Source organism: Stegostoma tigrinum, chromosome 45 (genome assembly GCF_030684315.1).
Source record: "Stegostoma tigrinum isolate sSteTig4 chromosome 45, sSteTig4.hap1, whole genome shotgun sequence".
NCBI classification, from domain to species: Eukaryota; Metazoa; Chordata; class Chondrichthyes; order Orectolobiformes; family Stegostomatidae; genus Stegostoma; species Stegostoma tigrinum.
Window position 1 is genome coordinate 5,054,103 of NC_081398.1, and position 15,085 is coordinate 5,069,187.

Genomic DNA, 15,085 nt, shown 5'->3' on the forward strand with positions numbered 1-15,085 from the left:
ATGGCATGGGGGAGGACATCTGTCTTTAAGGCCAGCGTAGATGTACCCAAGCACAGTCCGTCTCTAACCCCGTTCTTCTCCATCACACAGGCCTCAGCTATTTTCCCCAGGGACATCAGGGACTAGCCATAAATCTTGAATCTCTTATTTACTTTCACGATTCCCCAGAAGTCAGCAAAGTTCTCTTACCTTGCAATTTGGGCTTGACTTCTTAAACACCCTGAAACAGAGAGAATTGGACAGCCATTAGAGCACTTGTGACAGGGTCGTCGCAAGATAACACACTGCAGAGAAACAGACGGCAGGAATGGCATCTCTTATTTCCCCTCTCCAAAACATGTGCATCTGCCTTCGGAGACAGAACGACAGGTCTTACGGAGGCAGGATGAGGCCATTCGCTCCATCAAATCCAGTCTGCCATTCAATGCGGCCGCTCCTTTATTTCAATGCCACCCTCCCTGTACATTTTTGGACACTAGAAGTGCCTGCATTTCTTTTCCATGGAATGTATTGAATCACTGGGTCTCGGCACTCTTCTGCAGTAGAGAATTTCGCAGGTTGTCCATGTGAAGAACTCTCGCTTCATCTGAGTTCAAAACATGTCTACCACATAACTTAGGGCTATGATCCCAACTGTGCTTCCATCCTGTTCATGCCCATCGCCCAGATAATCGAGCAGATTAAAAACCTAAGACCATGAGATATGAGGGCACAATTAGGCCATTCAGCCCATCAAGTCCACGCCACTATTCGATCGTGGTTTTCAGATGTTTCTCAAACTCATTCTCCTGCCTTCTCCCTGTCATCCTTGACCCCCCCCCCCCCCCCCCCGGCCTCCTTTATTAATCAGGAACCTGTCTATCTCGGTCTTAAAGGCACTCAATGCTTTCGGCTCCACAGCCCTCTGTGGCAATGAGTTCCACAGATTCACCACACTCTGACTGAAGAAATTCCTCCTCATCTATGTTCATTCCTTCACTCTGAGGCTGTGCCCTTGGGACCTTGTCTCTCCTACTGGTGGAACCACCTTCTCCCCGTCTACTCTACCCAAGCATTTCAGCATTCTTAAGTTTCAATCAGATCCCACTTCCCAACTCTGTAGAGTACAGACCCAAAGTTCTCAACTGCTCCTCGTATGACAGCCCTTCACCCTTGGGATCATTCTTGGAAACCTCCTCTGAACTCCCTCCAAAGCCAGGCTGATTTTGACCATAGAAGTAGGCCATTCAGCCCATCCGGTCTGCTCTACCATTCATTGAGATCATAGCTGATCTGATCACCCTCAACTCCACTTCCCTGTCTTTTCCCCTGTAATACACAATTGCCAGATTCCAGGTTCAACTGCCTGCCAGGCTGTCAGAGAAATCAGACAGTGCTGGAGAAGATCAGTTTGGTCTAGCAGCATCTGTGGAGAGGGAGGAACAGAGTTAATATTTTGACTCCAGTGTTTCTTCTTTGGAGCTGGACCCGAAACGTGTTTCTCTTTCTCTACACAGATGCTGCCAGGCGGGTCTGAGCATTGCGTCCCTACAGTATGGAAGGAGACCCTTTGGCCCATTCAGTCCACACCAACCCTCTGAAGAACATCCCACCCACACCCCCACCCCATCCCTGTTACCCTGCATTTCCCATGGCCAATCCACCTTAACTTGCACACCCCGGGCACCAATGGGCAATTTAGCACGGCCAATCTACCATAACCCACACATCCCTGGACAATCCACCCTACACTGCACATCTTTGGACTGTGGGAGGAAACCCACGCAGTCACGGGGAGGATATGCAAACTCCACACAGACAGTCACCTGAGGCTGGAATTGAACCTGGTGCCGTGAGGCTGCAGCGCTAACCGCTGAGCCACCGTGCCCCCCAGCCCCCAACCCCCAACCCCAAGGTTCTTCCACAATGCCCTTCACACCCACGCTGGCTATGAAGTCCACTCCCAGGACGTAATGTAGTCATGTCTCAGCCCCTCGCTGAGGTTCTCCAGCTTTTAGTTTTCATTTCCAGTTTCTAGCAGCCCCCAGTTTGTGGATTTATTCAGGTCAGAGAAATCACCCGGATTGCCATGGCATCTGCTTGTGTGTTTTATTGCTTTCAATAAACTAACCCAGAGTTTGCCAACTACCAACGAGAACGTGAATGTTCAAACACTATGAGTAACATGACAAAGGGCACAACTTTCTCCCACTGAGGGGTTACTGTATGGTCTGGGGAGGTGGTAGCGCAGTGGTAATATCACTGGGCTAATTGCCAGATGCCTGGATTTGAACATTTGAATGAATACGTTTTAAAAAAAAAATCTGCAGTTAAAACGCTAGTGGATTGATAGCCACTGCCGACTGTCATTTAACTCAAATGGTTCACTTGTGCGACCTTTTTGAAGGTTATAAAGTAATGAGGGATACATAGGTGTCTTTTCCCTGGGGTGGGGATTTCAAGGTCAGGTGGCATCGTCGTAAAGGTGAGAGGAGGGCGATTTAGAAAAGACATGAGGGGCAAAGGTTTTATTGGGGGGGGCGGTGGGTTTGCGTATGGAACGAGTTTCCTGAGGAAGCAGTGGACACGGGTGCAGTTACAGTGTCCAAGAGGCGCTTGTATAAGAATGTGAATAGGAAAGGTTCGGAGGGATATGGGCCAGGAGCAGGCAGCTACGGGCTGGTTCGCTTTGGGATTATGTTCAGCAGGGTCTGTTTCTGTGTCGTAGGACTCTGCATCCTTCCCCCAATCTTGATTATGTGTGATTCCAGACACCACAGCCGGTGCGGTTGGATCCAGATGGCCCCATGGGCAATTAGGGATGGGCAGGAAAACCCACTGGCCCGCTCAGCGGCACCACATCTGTGAGTGAATTTTGAAGAAAAGCCACCCCGTCCCGGGGAAGGAAGTTATTAAGGGCGCCTAGTTGACAGTTTGGTAACAGAGAGAGGGGAAGAGAGAGAAAAACTACAATAGAAGGCACCGCAAAGTGAGCAAAATTTATTGGTGTCTTCACGGCAGCTCCCTGCTGCTCGGGGTTATTAAAAGCACTGAGCATTATGAATGAGATGGCTCTGAAGTCACTGCCAAGAACACATGCTGTGCTCTTGCACATCCACTATGCTTGCCAAGCATGTTACACCTCACCATTCAGCAGGTTCTAGAAACCCAGCGGCGAGCCAGCACAGCTCGGAGAGATTTATCAAGCAGCACGAGCCCTCCTGCTTGTACAGAAAAGGCCATTTGGCCCACCCAATCTGCACCAGGCCTCGAAGCTGCCAGCCCCTCCCTTCATCCCTACCTCCCTCCTCCTAGGCCTGACCAAGAGTCACTGGGCTTAACTTTGTTTTCCTCTCTCCCCACAGACCCTCCAGCAATTTCCAATCTTGTTCCAGATCTCTGGCATCCACAGTTCTTTGGTTTACTTCATTCCAATCCCTGCCCCCTCTACATTTAACCTGTCAGAGTTTAACAGGGGTAAAGCACAGGAAGGGCGTTCCTGATGACCAGGGAGCCCCGAGCCAGGGGGTCACAATCTAAAAATGCCAGATACAGAGGGAAGGGAAGTGCTCACCCAGCGAGGGACAAACCTGTGGAATTCTCTGCGGCAGAAAGTGGCTCAGGCCAAAATATTGTATGTTTTCAAGAAGGGGGCTGGACTTGGTCCTTACGGCCAAAAGGGATTAAAGGTTATTGAGGAAGAGAGCAGCAACAAGTTGGACGACCAGCCACGATCCTGTTGAATGGCCTCAGCTTGCTCCTATTTCCTACGGCTCTCCAACATTTGATTGCCCCATCCCACACAGCACACCGCTCGATCCACAAACATTCAGTTTCCAGCCCCAGGCACCAGCGATGTGGAGTAGCGACAGTGAAGAAGATGCGCTGTATTGCCAGAATATTGTCAGGGCCCCAAGCCTCAGATATCAGAGACTGGCGCTCAATACACCGGGGGCAGGGGGAGGGGAGGGGTCTGGTATAGACCGAGATGGGCCGTGCGCTTGGTTGAAGATTGCCAGGAGTGCTGGGTCCATTGAGTGGAGGGAAGTCGGTGGGGGGTGCGTAACGGATGTTGGTAGAAGTTTGACCCTCCCTCCCTTCACCAACCCTGCTCAGTTCGGGGTCAGTGTTACCTCACCGCTCTGGGTGGGGAGCATACAGATGCCAAAAACATTGATCCAACTAAAAACCCAAAGAACAGCGGACGCTGTGAATCAGGAACAAAGGCAGAAGTTGCTGGAAAAGCTCAGCAGGTCCGACAGCAATCTGTGAGGGAAGGAAAACAGAGTTAACGTTTCGGGTCCTGGTGACCCTTCCTCAGAACTGGCCAAAAGATCCCAAAGTGGGTGCCCCTCACTGGGCTGTTGGAGTTCAGTGACTGTTGCTGGCAAAGGCCAGCGAGACCCAGTTGGGGCCAGAGGGAGGATAAATGTGCTCCCTCCAGCCTGCTTCGAAATGGCAACTGCCTCAAGATGCCAACAAAATCGATCCTCGGCCGGTTTAGAGCCAAGGAAATTTATGAGGTCTAACACAAGTCACTGCAAAACCAGCCCCCTCTCTCCCTGCACCCATGCGTCAGGGGTGCTCCTAAATCAGTCAGAGAGGGAACTGGAAGGAACTGCCACATCTCAAAGGTAGACATTTTTTTTTAAAAAACTGCAATATTCAAGGCTTCATCACTAGTTTCTCTTTTAGCCCTGAGTAGGTGTTTATTTCTGTTGGTCTAACTCACTCACTCACGTTCTCTTTTCAGTACAACTCCACCACTATCCTCCCCTCCTCACAGAAAGGGTTCATTTCGAAAATCACATTTGCCCCAGCTCTCTGAGGTCCAATCTCCTGCCCTTTGCCCCACGTTCCCCCCCCACAACCAAGTCATTTCCAAATTAAATAATCACGCTATACTCTTCAAGCGTCTCACTTGAGCCACATTCACAGATGTTGCCAGCATTTGCAGTAACTTCAACCATTCACTGTATGAAACATTTCCTCTCTTAAAGCATCTGCTTCTTTTGTAAGCCACTTTAAAAGCTCTGCCCCCTTGTTCTCGTCCCTTGCACCAGGGCACTCACTACTTTGAAAACTTCTATCAGAGCTCCTCTCAGCCCCCAGGAACAGTCCCAATTTCTTAAATCTATCCTGATCACTGATGTTTCTCATCCCTGGAACCATGTGTTGTCAATCACTTCTGCACTCTTCCCTATGTGTTCCCATCCCTCTGAAAGTGAGGGACACAATCTGAAGTCTAACTAGAGTGACACAACATGGAAACAGACCCTCGGGCCCAACCAGTCCATGCTGACTGTGTTCCTAAACTAAACTAGTCCCACCAGCCTGTGCTTGACCCATATCCCTCCAAACCTTTCCTATTCATGTACCTATCCAAATGTCTTTTATATGTTGTAACTGTACCCACGTCCACCATTTCCTCTGGAAGTTCATGCCACACACAAACCACTCTCTCTGATAAAAAAAATTTGCTCCCGTCCCCCCATGACCTCTTCAAATCTTTCTCCTGTCACCTTAAAAATATGCCCCCTAGTCCTGAAATCCCCCACCCTAGAGAAAAGACACCTGTCATTCGCCTTACCTATGCCCCTCACGAGTTTATAAACCTCGAGAAGGTCACCCCTCGACCTGCTACGCTCCAGTGAATAAAATCCCAGCCTATCCAGCCTCATTGCTAGCAAGATCCTGGTAAATCTTTCTGAACCCACACCAGCTTAATAATATCCTTCCTACAAGAGGGCAGCTGGAACTGCTCCAGAAGAGGCCTCACCAATGTCCTGTACAACCTCAGCACCATGTCCCACATAAGTTCATCATAACCTCCAAACCCTTGGACTCAGTGGCCCTTTCAACGAAAGCTGGAAGAACTGCAGGTCAGGAACAAAAAACAGAAGTTACTGCAAATGCTGGCAGCATCTGTGAAGAAAAGTGCCAGAGTTCCTCAGGGGAAGGGTCACCAGGCCCAAAACATTAACATCGATTTTTGTTTTGCTTCACAGATGCTGCCAGACCTGCTGAGCATTTCCAGCAACTTCTGTTTATGGCGCCTTCCGTGAAGTTTAGATTAATGCATGTTTTATTAACCGGCTCTCTCGACCTGCTCTGCCTACTTTAATGATGTGTGCACCCGGACCTCTTTGCTCCTTCACACCCTTTAGACCATCACCCCAAATTTTATACTGACTCCCCATGTTCTTCTGAGCAAACTCCATCACCTCACACTTCTCCATGTCGAATAGCGAGTGCCATCCATCTGCCCACTCCACCAACTTAGTCAATGCCATTTCTGATGACCTATACTGTCCTCCTCATTTTGTAGCGTTCCTCCGAGGTTTGCACACATTAGAACCGTCCCCAGCACCCCCAAAGGTCTGGATCATATATAATCAGGAAAATCAAGGGCTCAATACTGACTCCTGGGGGAAGTTCACGTCAGAAACTGCAGATTTTGGCCCAAAAATAAAATCCATTCACCATTCCACTCTTGTTTCCTCTCCCTCACCCAATCATTTTGCTGCTATTCCCGCCCCCCCCCCCCCCACTTCCTTACAAGAGCGAGAAACCCTGTTTACAAGTCTGTCATGTGGCATTGGGTCGAATGCCTTTTGGAAGTCTGACTTGTTCACTAGGCTTCTGTTTTACCTTCATATCTCAACTTGGTTGCCAATCTCCAGCTTCCATCAATGTGGTAGCGTGCTCCCAGCATGAGGTATGCCAACTCTGACCTCCTCCCCATCCCACCTGCCCTTCCTTGCCTCACTCCATCACTGGCGGCTGTACCTTCAGCTAAGCAGGTCCCTAAGCTCGGGAATCAGAGGAAGCACGGTGACTCAGTGGTGAGCGCTGCTGCCTCATGGCGCCAGGGACCCAGGTTCGATCCTCCCCTCGGGCGACTGTATCTGTATCCACAGTTCTCCCCGGGTCTGTGTAGGTTTCCTCCGGGTGCTACAGTTTCCCCCCCCTCCCCCCCGCTGTCCAAAGGTGTGCAGGGTAGGTTGGATTGGCAGTGGGAAATGCAAGTTTACAGGAACAGAGTAAGGGGTGGAATGCTGGTCAGAGGGTCAGTGTGGACCCAAGGAGCAAATGGTCTGCTCCCGCGCTGTCGGGGTTCTGCGATCTAATTGGACAGTGAAGAGGGTCAAGGGGCGAACTGGTCAGTGCTGTTCCTCGTTTGTAAAAATGCACACAGGATCGAAGACACGAGGGCCGTGTACAATCAAGGTAAAACTACCTTACCTGCACTCCAGCCCCAACACTGAGCTCATGGAGGGAGAAACTTCACTTGCAAAATAATAGCCATTTTCTCTGGGTGTATGATCCTGAATAAACCTCTGCGAGCAAGCAATTTTCTTTTTAAAACAGGGAAGATTTACAGCTTAGGTATATTTTTAACCAAAAGCGAAATGCGAAGTACAGAAATAACTTGCAACAGTTGCTGTCGTGTCAAGTTTGCATTGCAAGCCTCAAAATTCAGCACAGGAAACGCACACAGGGACAAGCGAATTCATGTCAAGTGCAGACAACGGCCCCTCCCACTCACTGTGAAAATACCAAGTGTTTGTCCTTTCCAGCTTCTGGAACTCCATGCATTTCTGATGACAGCTCCCGAACCCTTTTCTCAGCCTAAAATAAGAATTCTTTGTGAACTCAACTCATCTTGGTATGGGTTTTCCTCGACAGTATGTTTTCACTGATGTGGCAATGCCCATGTGATCAAACATAACATCAGAAACCAGGGGTGGGTATTGTGGTAATAAAGAATCCAACAGAGATCTAGTAGCGCCATCTAAAATGCACAAACATTACATTCATCTGGCACAGCAGTGTCTGGGCTAACATTAAAGCCACTAAGTTTACAACAGAACTGCCAATCAAATGTCATGTTTTAAGAGATTCAAGGTCGGATGGAGAATAAGAACATCAAACCGTAAAGGATGCCTTGTAATGGAATGATCATGAAGTTATCACTTGATTTGTCAAGGTGTGCCCATCGCAAGATGTAACACAGGCAATTTCCAGGCCAGAAAGGGTTCTTGCTATGCTCCTACTCCAAACACAGATGCTGTGGTACAGGGGGATCTGGGTGACCTTGTATGTAAGCTCTATAGCCTTCATGGCAAAGGTGAGGGTGGGGTAGTGGTGGGCTGTGGAGGGGCTGGGGGTTTGGAATGTGAAAGTAGGGAAGGCTTGTTGGAACTGTATAGGGAGTTTGTGGGACCGTACCTAGAGTACAGTGTAGAGATTCATGCCCCTCACCTGAGGGCGGCATTGGAAGCCAAAACAAAGGCAATTCCTGGAGTAAGGAGTTATCTCCCAAAGAAAGAATGAGCAAGTCGGGCGTAGAATTGCTGGAGTTTAGAAGAACGCAGGGTGATCCTCGATAGACTCATACAGCACAGAAACTGACACTTCAGCCCAACTGGTTCATGGCGACCATGTTTCCAACACTAAACTAGTCCCACTTGCCTGCATTTGGTCCAGATCCCTCGAAATGTACAGCTGTAATATGACATCCCAACCCCTGTGCTCAATGCTCTGACTGAGAGAAGTAAGTGTGTCAAATATCTTCTTTGCCATCCTGTCTACTTGTCGTCACTTCACGTCCATAGAACTATGTACCTGCACCCCCAGGTCTCTCTGTTCAACACCACCCCCAATACCTACTATTGACTGTGTAAGTCCTGCACTGATTTGCCTTACCAAAGTGCAACACCTCTCATTTATCTAAATTACACTCCATATGCAAATCCTCAGCCCACTGGCCCATCTGATCGTCGTCCCATGTACTCTCAGATAATTGTCTTCACTGTGCACTCATCCACCAACTTTGGTGCCATCCACAAACTTACTAACCTCATCTCCAATATTCTCATGAAAATCAATTATAATAATGATGAATAACAGTGGACCCAGCACTGATCCTTACAGCACACAGTTGATCACAACCCCTGTCTCCCACTGTCAACCCAATTGGCTAGCTCTTCCTGGATCCCATGTGATCTAACCAGTCTCCCACGCGGAGCGTTGTTGAGATCTCACAAGGTTCAAAACCATGAATGGAGAGGTAGAAACTAGCCCCATCGGTGGAAGAATCAAAGGACGGGGGCACAGGTTTAACAAGATTGACCAAAGAAGCAATGGTGATGTGAGGAGAGACCTTGCCACACGGGGAATGGTTGTGATCTGGAACACACTGCCCCCGACTGTAGCTGAAATGTGTTCAGTCGAGGCTTCAGAGGGGGAACTGGATCACTGCTGAGGAAGGGAAGGGTGTGCAAGATTACTGAGAAAGAGAGCGAGGTGGGGATGGGAGAGAGGGGGGGAGAGAGAGAGAGACAGAGGCAGAGAGAGAGAGAGAGACAGAGAGACAGACAAAGTGAGAGCGAGAGACACACACAGAGGGACAGAGGGAGGAGGAAAATGATGTGGGAGGGAGGGATGATCCTTGGTAGAAAGGTCGGTGCTCCTATCGCAGCCAACCTGTAATGCTGGACAGCTGGTTCATGTTCACCTCCCAAGCTATGGCCGTGGAGTCAATTACAAACTAAAAGAGCATGTTGGGCTTGGCGCTGGTCTTCACGATAGCTGCATGGAAACTGTCCCAGAAACAGAAATGGCTCTCTCTCACACAGGAGGCTACTTGTTCTGACAAGTCCCTTCCCCACTGGGGCGACTCTGAAGGCCCAGTCTGGTAGAAGTCTTGAGAGACATAGGGCACTCACAGAGATGATGAAATATTCATAGAGAGAAAGATAATGACACATGTACAGGGCTGTCTGAAAAGCAGAGCTGAGGAACCAGCTTACTGCATCGGTGAGCACCATTGATGGGCCCGTCCTGTTAGCTGACACTCCAATAACCCTACCTTCCCTAAAATGTTATTCCTTTGGTAGACTACCAGTGAACAGGTACATAGTCTTTAGAAGGCAGCATAGATGGAAATATTTTGGTACCAGGTGATAATATCTTTTCAGAGCGGCTTTTCCAATGTAAATTCAGTCTGAAATAACACTAACCGGCCCTCCAAGTTCTGAAGGACCTTCGGAAACAGAACACACACTGCTCCTTCATGAGACCCACAACAACCTTTCCCTTCGATCAAGGTTAGTCTGAGGATGTGTGGGGCAGAAATATTACAACACTCAAGCCAGCAAGGCAGAGAGTCACTCAGCTTGCAGCTCACCAGCATCGCTAAATCAACCCTGGGACTGACCTAGGAGTTCTGGATTGGACTCGGAGAAGAAATGTCTTCCTCTAGGCAATGGGGAGCCTGAGGAATTCTCTGCCACTGAAAGCAATCAATGCCAAAAAATTGAATGTTTCCAAGAAGGGGCTAGATATAGTTCTAAAGAAAGGATACACTATCACAGTTGGTGGAGAGGAGGTTCACCCGTTTGATTGCAGAGTTGAGTGGGTTGGCTTATGAGGAGAGATAGAGTGGGCTGCGTCTATACTCATTGGGATTAGAAGAATTGAAGGGGCATCTTATAGAAACATGTGAAATTGTGAAGGGAGTAGATAAGATGGAAGCAGGGAGGCTGTTCCCCCCTGAAACAAGAAGAGGGAACAGCTTCAAAATAATGGAAAGCAGATTTAGGACTGAGCGGAAGGGGAACTTCTTCTTGCAAAGGGTTGTGAATCTGTGGAATTTTGTCACAAATCCTCCAGCTACTGCTCTCATCACCCCCCCCCCACAAAAAAAAGCAACACCAGGAACTGATGACCACGTAGAAGTGTTAACTCTGAAAAGTCAACTGAGGAAGTGTCACTCTACCCAAAACATTCACTGTGCTAAAACACTTTACCCATGCTTCACTCAATTTAGTCCATTACATTCGCTGCTCATGATGTGGCCTCCGCTACATTGGGGAAATGGGTGACCACTTTTGCAGCACACCTACCTTCTGCCTGCAAAAAAAAAACCCCGAGTTTCCAGTTGCCCGAGGTTCCAGTCACTTCAACACACCACCCTGCTCCCTGGCCAATATCTCTGTCTCTGGCTTGCTGCAGTGTTCCAGCGAAGCTCAGCACAAGCTGGAGGAACATCTCACTCTCCGCTTGGGGACCCTACAGCCTTCTGGACTCAATGTCGAGTTTAATAGGTTTAGGGCCTGAGCTCTCCCATGCCCTTACGCTAACGGTACATACCAGGCCCTTTTAACACAGTCTGCCGCTACTGCACAGTCCGTTTTTAGCCACTAACAGTCCCCATGAATATCTATTTCCTTCCTAGCCAGATTGTTGTCCACTCCTTTCTGTGCCCGACTGTTCTTCTCCCTGGGCTCTGTACCCCCTTGCACCCCTTTTAGCTTCTGCATAAAAACCAACATCTTCCTCGCTGCCATCAGTTCTGGAGGAAACGTCAACTCCAGTCGGAGACCTGCTGAGCTTTTCGTTTCGAACATGCAGAGCCCGTGGTGCTTTCGGGTTCCATTCTGTCGCTACACCCGGCCTGATACCGATGCTCGGCGGGGTCGGGGGGATGGGGGGGGGGGGGGGGGTGAAGTGTGAGGGTCAGGGCCTCACAGAGCGGTGACTGACCCTCCACAGAGCTGGGGTCGCCACCAAACTCGGTAACCCTGCAGTACAACAGACAAAACATCTTGTGACCGACTTGAGCACATCACGCTCAGTGAAAGATAAAAAAAATTTCAAACAAGGGTGCACAAGCCAGGCAAAGTCAAAAGAGCACGCAGTCCACCCCCAACTCTCTCCCCAGGGCCGTAACACCGCTTGCTCGCCCTAAAAAAAAAATGCACTCTTTCATTGAAAAGAAATCAGACTTGCATTGATGGGACACCCCTCTAGACCTCAGGCTTTCCTAACCGTTTGCAGTCTGCGCAGCTTAATGATAGCAAAATGACAGGAACCTTCCCTGCGTCCACCGCCCCCCCTCCCCCCCACCAACACACACACACACACACACACACACACACACAAAAGATGTTGTGCCTAGGGCCAGAAGGATTGACTATGTCTTCACCCAGAGAGTGGGGAAGTTGGTGGAACTCTTGTCGCAGAAACGCTGAATGTTTCTAAGAAGGAGTTACGTACAGTTCTTGGGGGCCAAACGGAGGATCGAAAGATATGAGCATGAGACACACGGTTGCAAAATAAAAAGAAGTGGTACGAACTTGTTGAGCTGCACAAGATTCAACGGAGCAGGGCGGTGTCTGGTCTGCAGTGGAACACGCTGCTCTCAGACCCACATCTTAACACAGGATGCAACCAAAATAGAACTGACCACGGATGGTGACAGAGATAAGGCACGGAGGAGGCGAGTTCAGTTACAGGCAGCCCCAGAAGACCAGGAAGCTTTCTCTTTTCTATTAATTGTTGCATCTCCCCTAGTTTACTGTTTGCAATCACGCTTCAACTTGCTGGAGACCCTTCAATGCACAGCCAGCCTTGATGCTGAGATAGTCGGAACTGCCGATGCTGGAGGGAGCTGGATGAACACAGCAGCATCAGAGAGGCAGGAAGGCTGATGTTTCGGGTCTGGATATTGCTTGGCCTGCTGTGTTCATCCAGCTCTACACCTGTTATCTCAGCCACGTTGCTATTGGTCTAGAGTCAGATACAGTCCAGACCAGGCAATGCCTGCAGATGGAAGACCGTGTGGGTGAGGTTATACACTTTGGTGGGAATAATAGACTGTTTTCCAAGTGGGGAAAGGCTTTAGAAATTGGAAGCATAAAAGGGACTTGGGAGTTCCGGATTCTCCTAAGGTTAAAGGGCCGTTTATTTAGCAGTTTGGATGGTAAAATATGATGCTAGCATTCATTCCGAGAGGGCTAGAACACAGGAGCAGAGTATGTACTGCTGAGGTTGTGCAAGGCTCTGGTCAGGCCGGCGTTTGGAATACTGTGAGCAGTTTTGGGCCCTGTATCTAAGGAAGGACATGCTGGCCTTGGAGGGGGAGGTCGGAGGTGGTTTACAGGAATGATCCCGGGGATGAAGGGTGTGTCATATGAGGAGGGGTCGAGGACTCTGTGTCTGCACTCGATGAAGTTTAGAAGGATGGAGGAGGGTGAGATCTGATCAAAACTTACAGAATACTGTGGGACCTGGATGGAGTAGATATGGAGAGGACGTTTCTACCAGGAGGAGACATGAATGAAGAGTGAATGGACGGACTGAGATGAGGAGGAATTTCTTCACTAAGAGCGTGGTGAATCTTGGAAACCCAATGCCCCAGGGAGCTGTGGAGGCTAAAGCATTGGGTATCTTTAAGACAGAGATAGGTAGGTTCTTGATTGGTAAGGGGGCCAGTCAAGGGTTACAGGGAGAAGGCAGGGGAATGGGGTTGAGGAACACATCAGCCATGATGGAATGGTGGAGGTGACTCAATGGGTCAAAATGGCCTGGTTATGCTGTTACATCTTATGGTCTTATTTGAATCCTTAAAAGGAAAGGCCCTAGGTCATCATTAGAAATTTTGTAAAAATGCTTGCTAATTATGTCATCGTGTCATTACTCAGAGCAATTTGAATTTAATGCCCACTTTACCCAAGTGTAAACCTGGGCATGCCTATAATTAGTTCTGTGACATTACCAATGTAAATAATGTGACAGAGATCTTCGGCACCTCATTTTCAGCTTGGGGAGCCCTTCAGCCTTCAAGTCTCAATATCAAGTTCAATAATTTTAGGGCCTGAACACTTACTGCCATGTCCTTTATCCACTCCCACACCCGTAGCCTTGTTATCACAAGAGATAGTAGGAACTGCAGATGCTGGAGAATCTGAGATAACAAGGTGTAGAGCTGGGTGAACACAGCAGGCCAAGCAGCAAGGCTGGCACTTCGGGCCTAGACCCTAGGCCCGAAACGTCAGCTTTCCTGCTCCTCTGATGCTGCTTGCCCTGCTGTGTTCATCCAGCTCCACACCTTGTGATCACAAGAGCTGCTTTCTGCACAGCCAAGTCATTCTCACTCCATCAGCAACTGTTGATTCACTCTGGCTCTCTATTATCCATCCCTTTATCTGTTCTAGTGCTGCTAGCGCTCTCTGGGTTCCAGGATAGATGTTGTGAAACTTGAAAGAGTGCAGGAAAGATTTTCCAGGATGTTGCCAGGCTGAGAGGTCTTGAGCTGCAGCGAGGCTGAATAGGCTGGGGCTATTTTCCTTGGAGCATCAGACATTGAGGAGTGACCTTATGGAGGTTTAAAAAATCATGAAGGGCATGGATAGAGTGAATAGTCAAGGCCCTTTCCCCAGGGGCAACTTTTTCACACAGAGGGTGATGTGCATAAGGAATGAGCTGCCAAAGGGAGTGGTGGGGGCTGGTACAGTTACAGCATTTAAAAGGCACCTGGATGGAGACATGAACTGGAATTGTTTAGAGGGATATGGGCCAAATGCTGGAAAATGGGACTAGATTAATTTAGGATATCTGGGTCAGCATGGACGGGTTGGGCCGAATGGTCTGTTTCCGCGCTGTACAGCTCCTATGACTATAGTGTTTGAATAAACAAATGTTGTTTGACTCTATCACTCACCCCTCCTCCCCTTTTCCTGGCTACAATCAGTTCTGAAGAAAGGTCACTGGACACAAAATGTTAACTCTGTTTCTCCTTCCCTCTCTCTCTCTCCACAGTTACTTCCAGAACCTGCTGAGTTTCCCCACGTGATTTTCTGTTTGCGACAAACATTTTATCATTTCGGCTGCGGATTTCCCTAAGAATTTGCATTGCTCCCTCCGAGACAGCCAGCCATGCAAAACTAAATGCGGTTGTTCATGAAATGATTACCGACGCTTTGGAGCCTGCAAACTGGTTCATTCCAGGGATCACGGAAGCGTGCTAATGACCTTTCTCCAGAAACGCCTACTCACCAGTGACAAGTTCAAAAGGATCATGCCCCAAAAATTAACTTGCATTTTCTTCTTTAGAAAATTTTTTTCAAAAAAACAAACACGCCACAAAAACCCAAGGGGATTTTCCAAATTGTAGCCTCAATGATGGTGCACAACACAAAGTTTTGGTCGAGTCTGGAGGAGATCTCAGTCGGCTGGGGTCTATGTCAGGGCAAATGGAACCTGCACTATCCTCTGGCATCGCCGTTTGGATAAAATCTTAAATCAAAGCTACCCAAGC

General features: G+C 48.8%; 1 protein-coding gene across 5 annotated transcripts in view; it reads right to left on the reverse strand.

Annotated features, from left to right (window-relative positions):
- LOC125448657 (arrestin red cell) overlaps window positions 1-15,085 on the reverse strand; it is a 144,608-nt gene that overhangs the window by 40,562 nt on the left and 88,961 nt on the right. For 2 of the 5 annotated variants that reach the window (XM_059642618.1, XM_059642615.1), the window contains one exon: window positions 190-220. In XM_059642618.1, the coding sequence (XP_059498601.1) occupies window positions 190-220 (31 nt within the window). Of the gene's footprint in view, window positions 1-189; window positions 221-7,528; window positions 7,612-12,122; window positions 12,146-15,085 lie in introns of those variants that run through there. The other 3 variants (XM_059642616.1, XM_059642614.1, XM_059642617.1) reach the window with 3 other exon arrangements.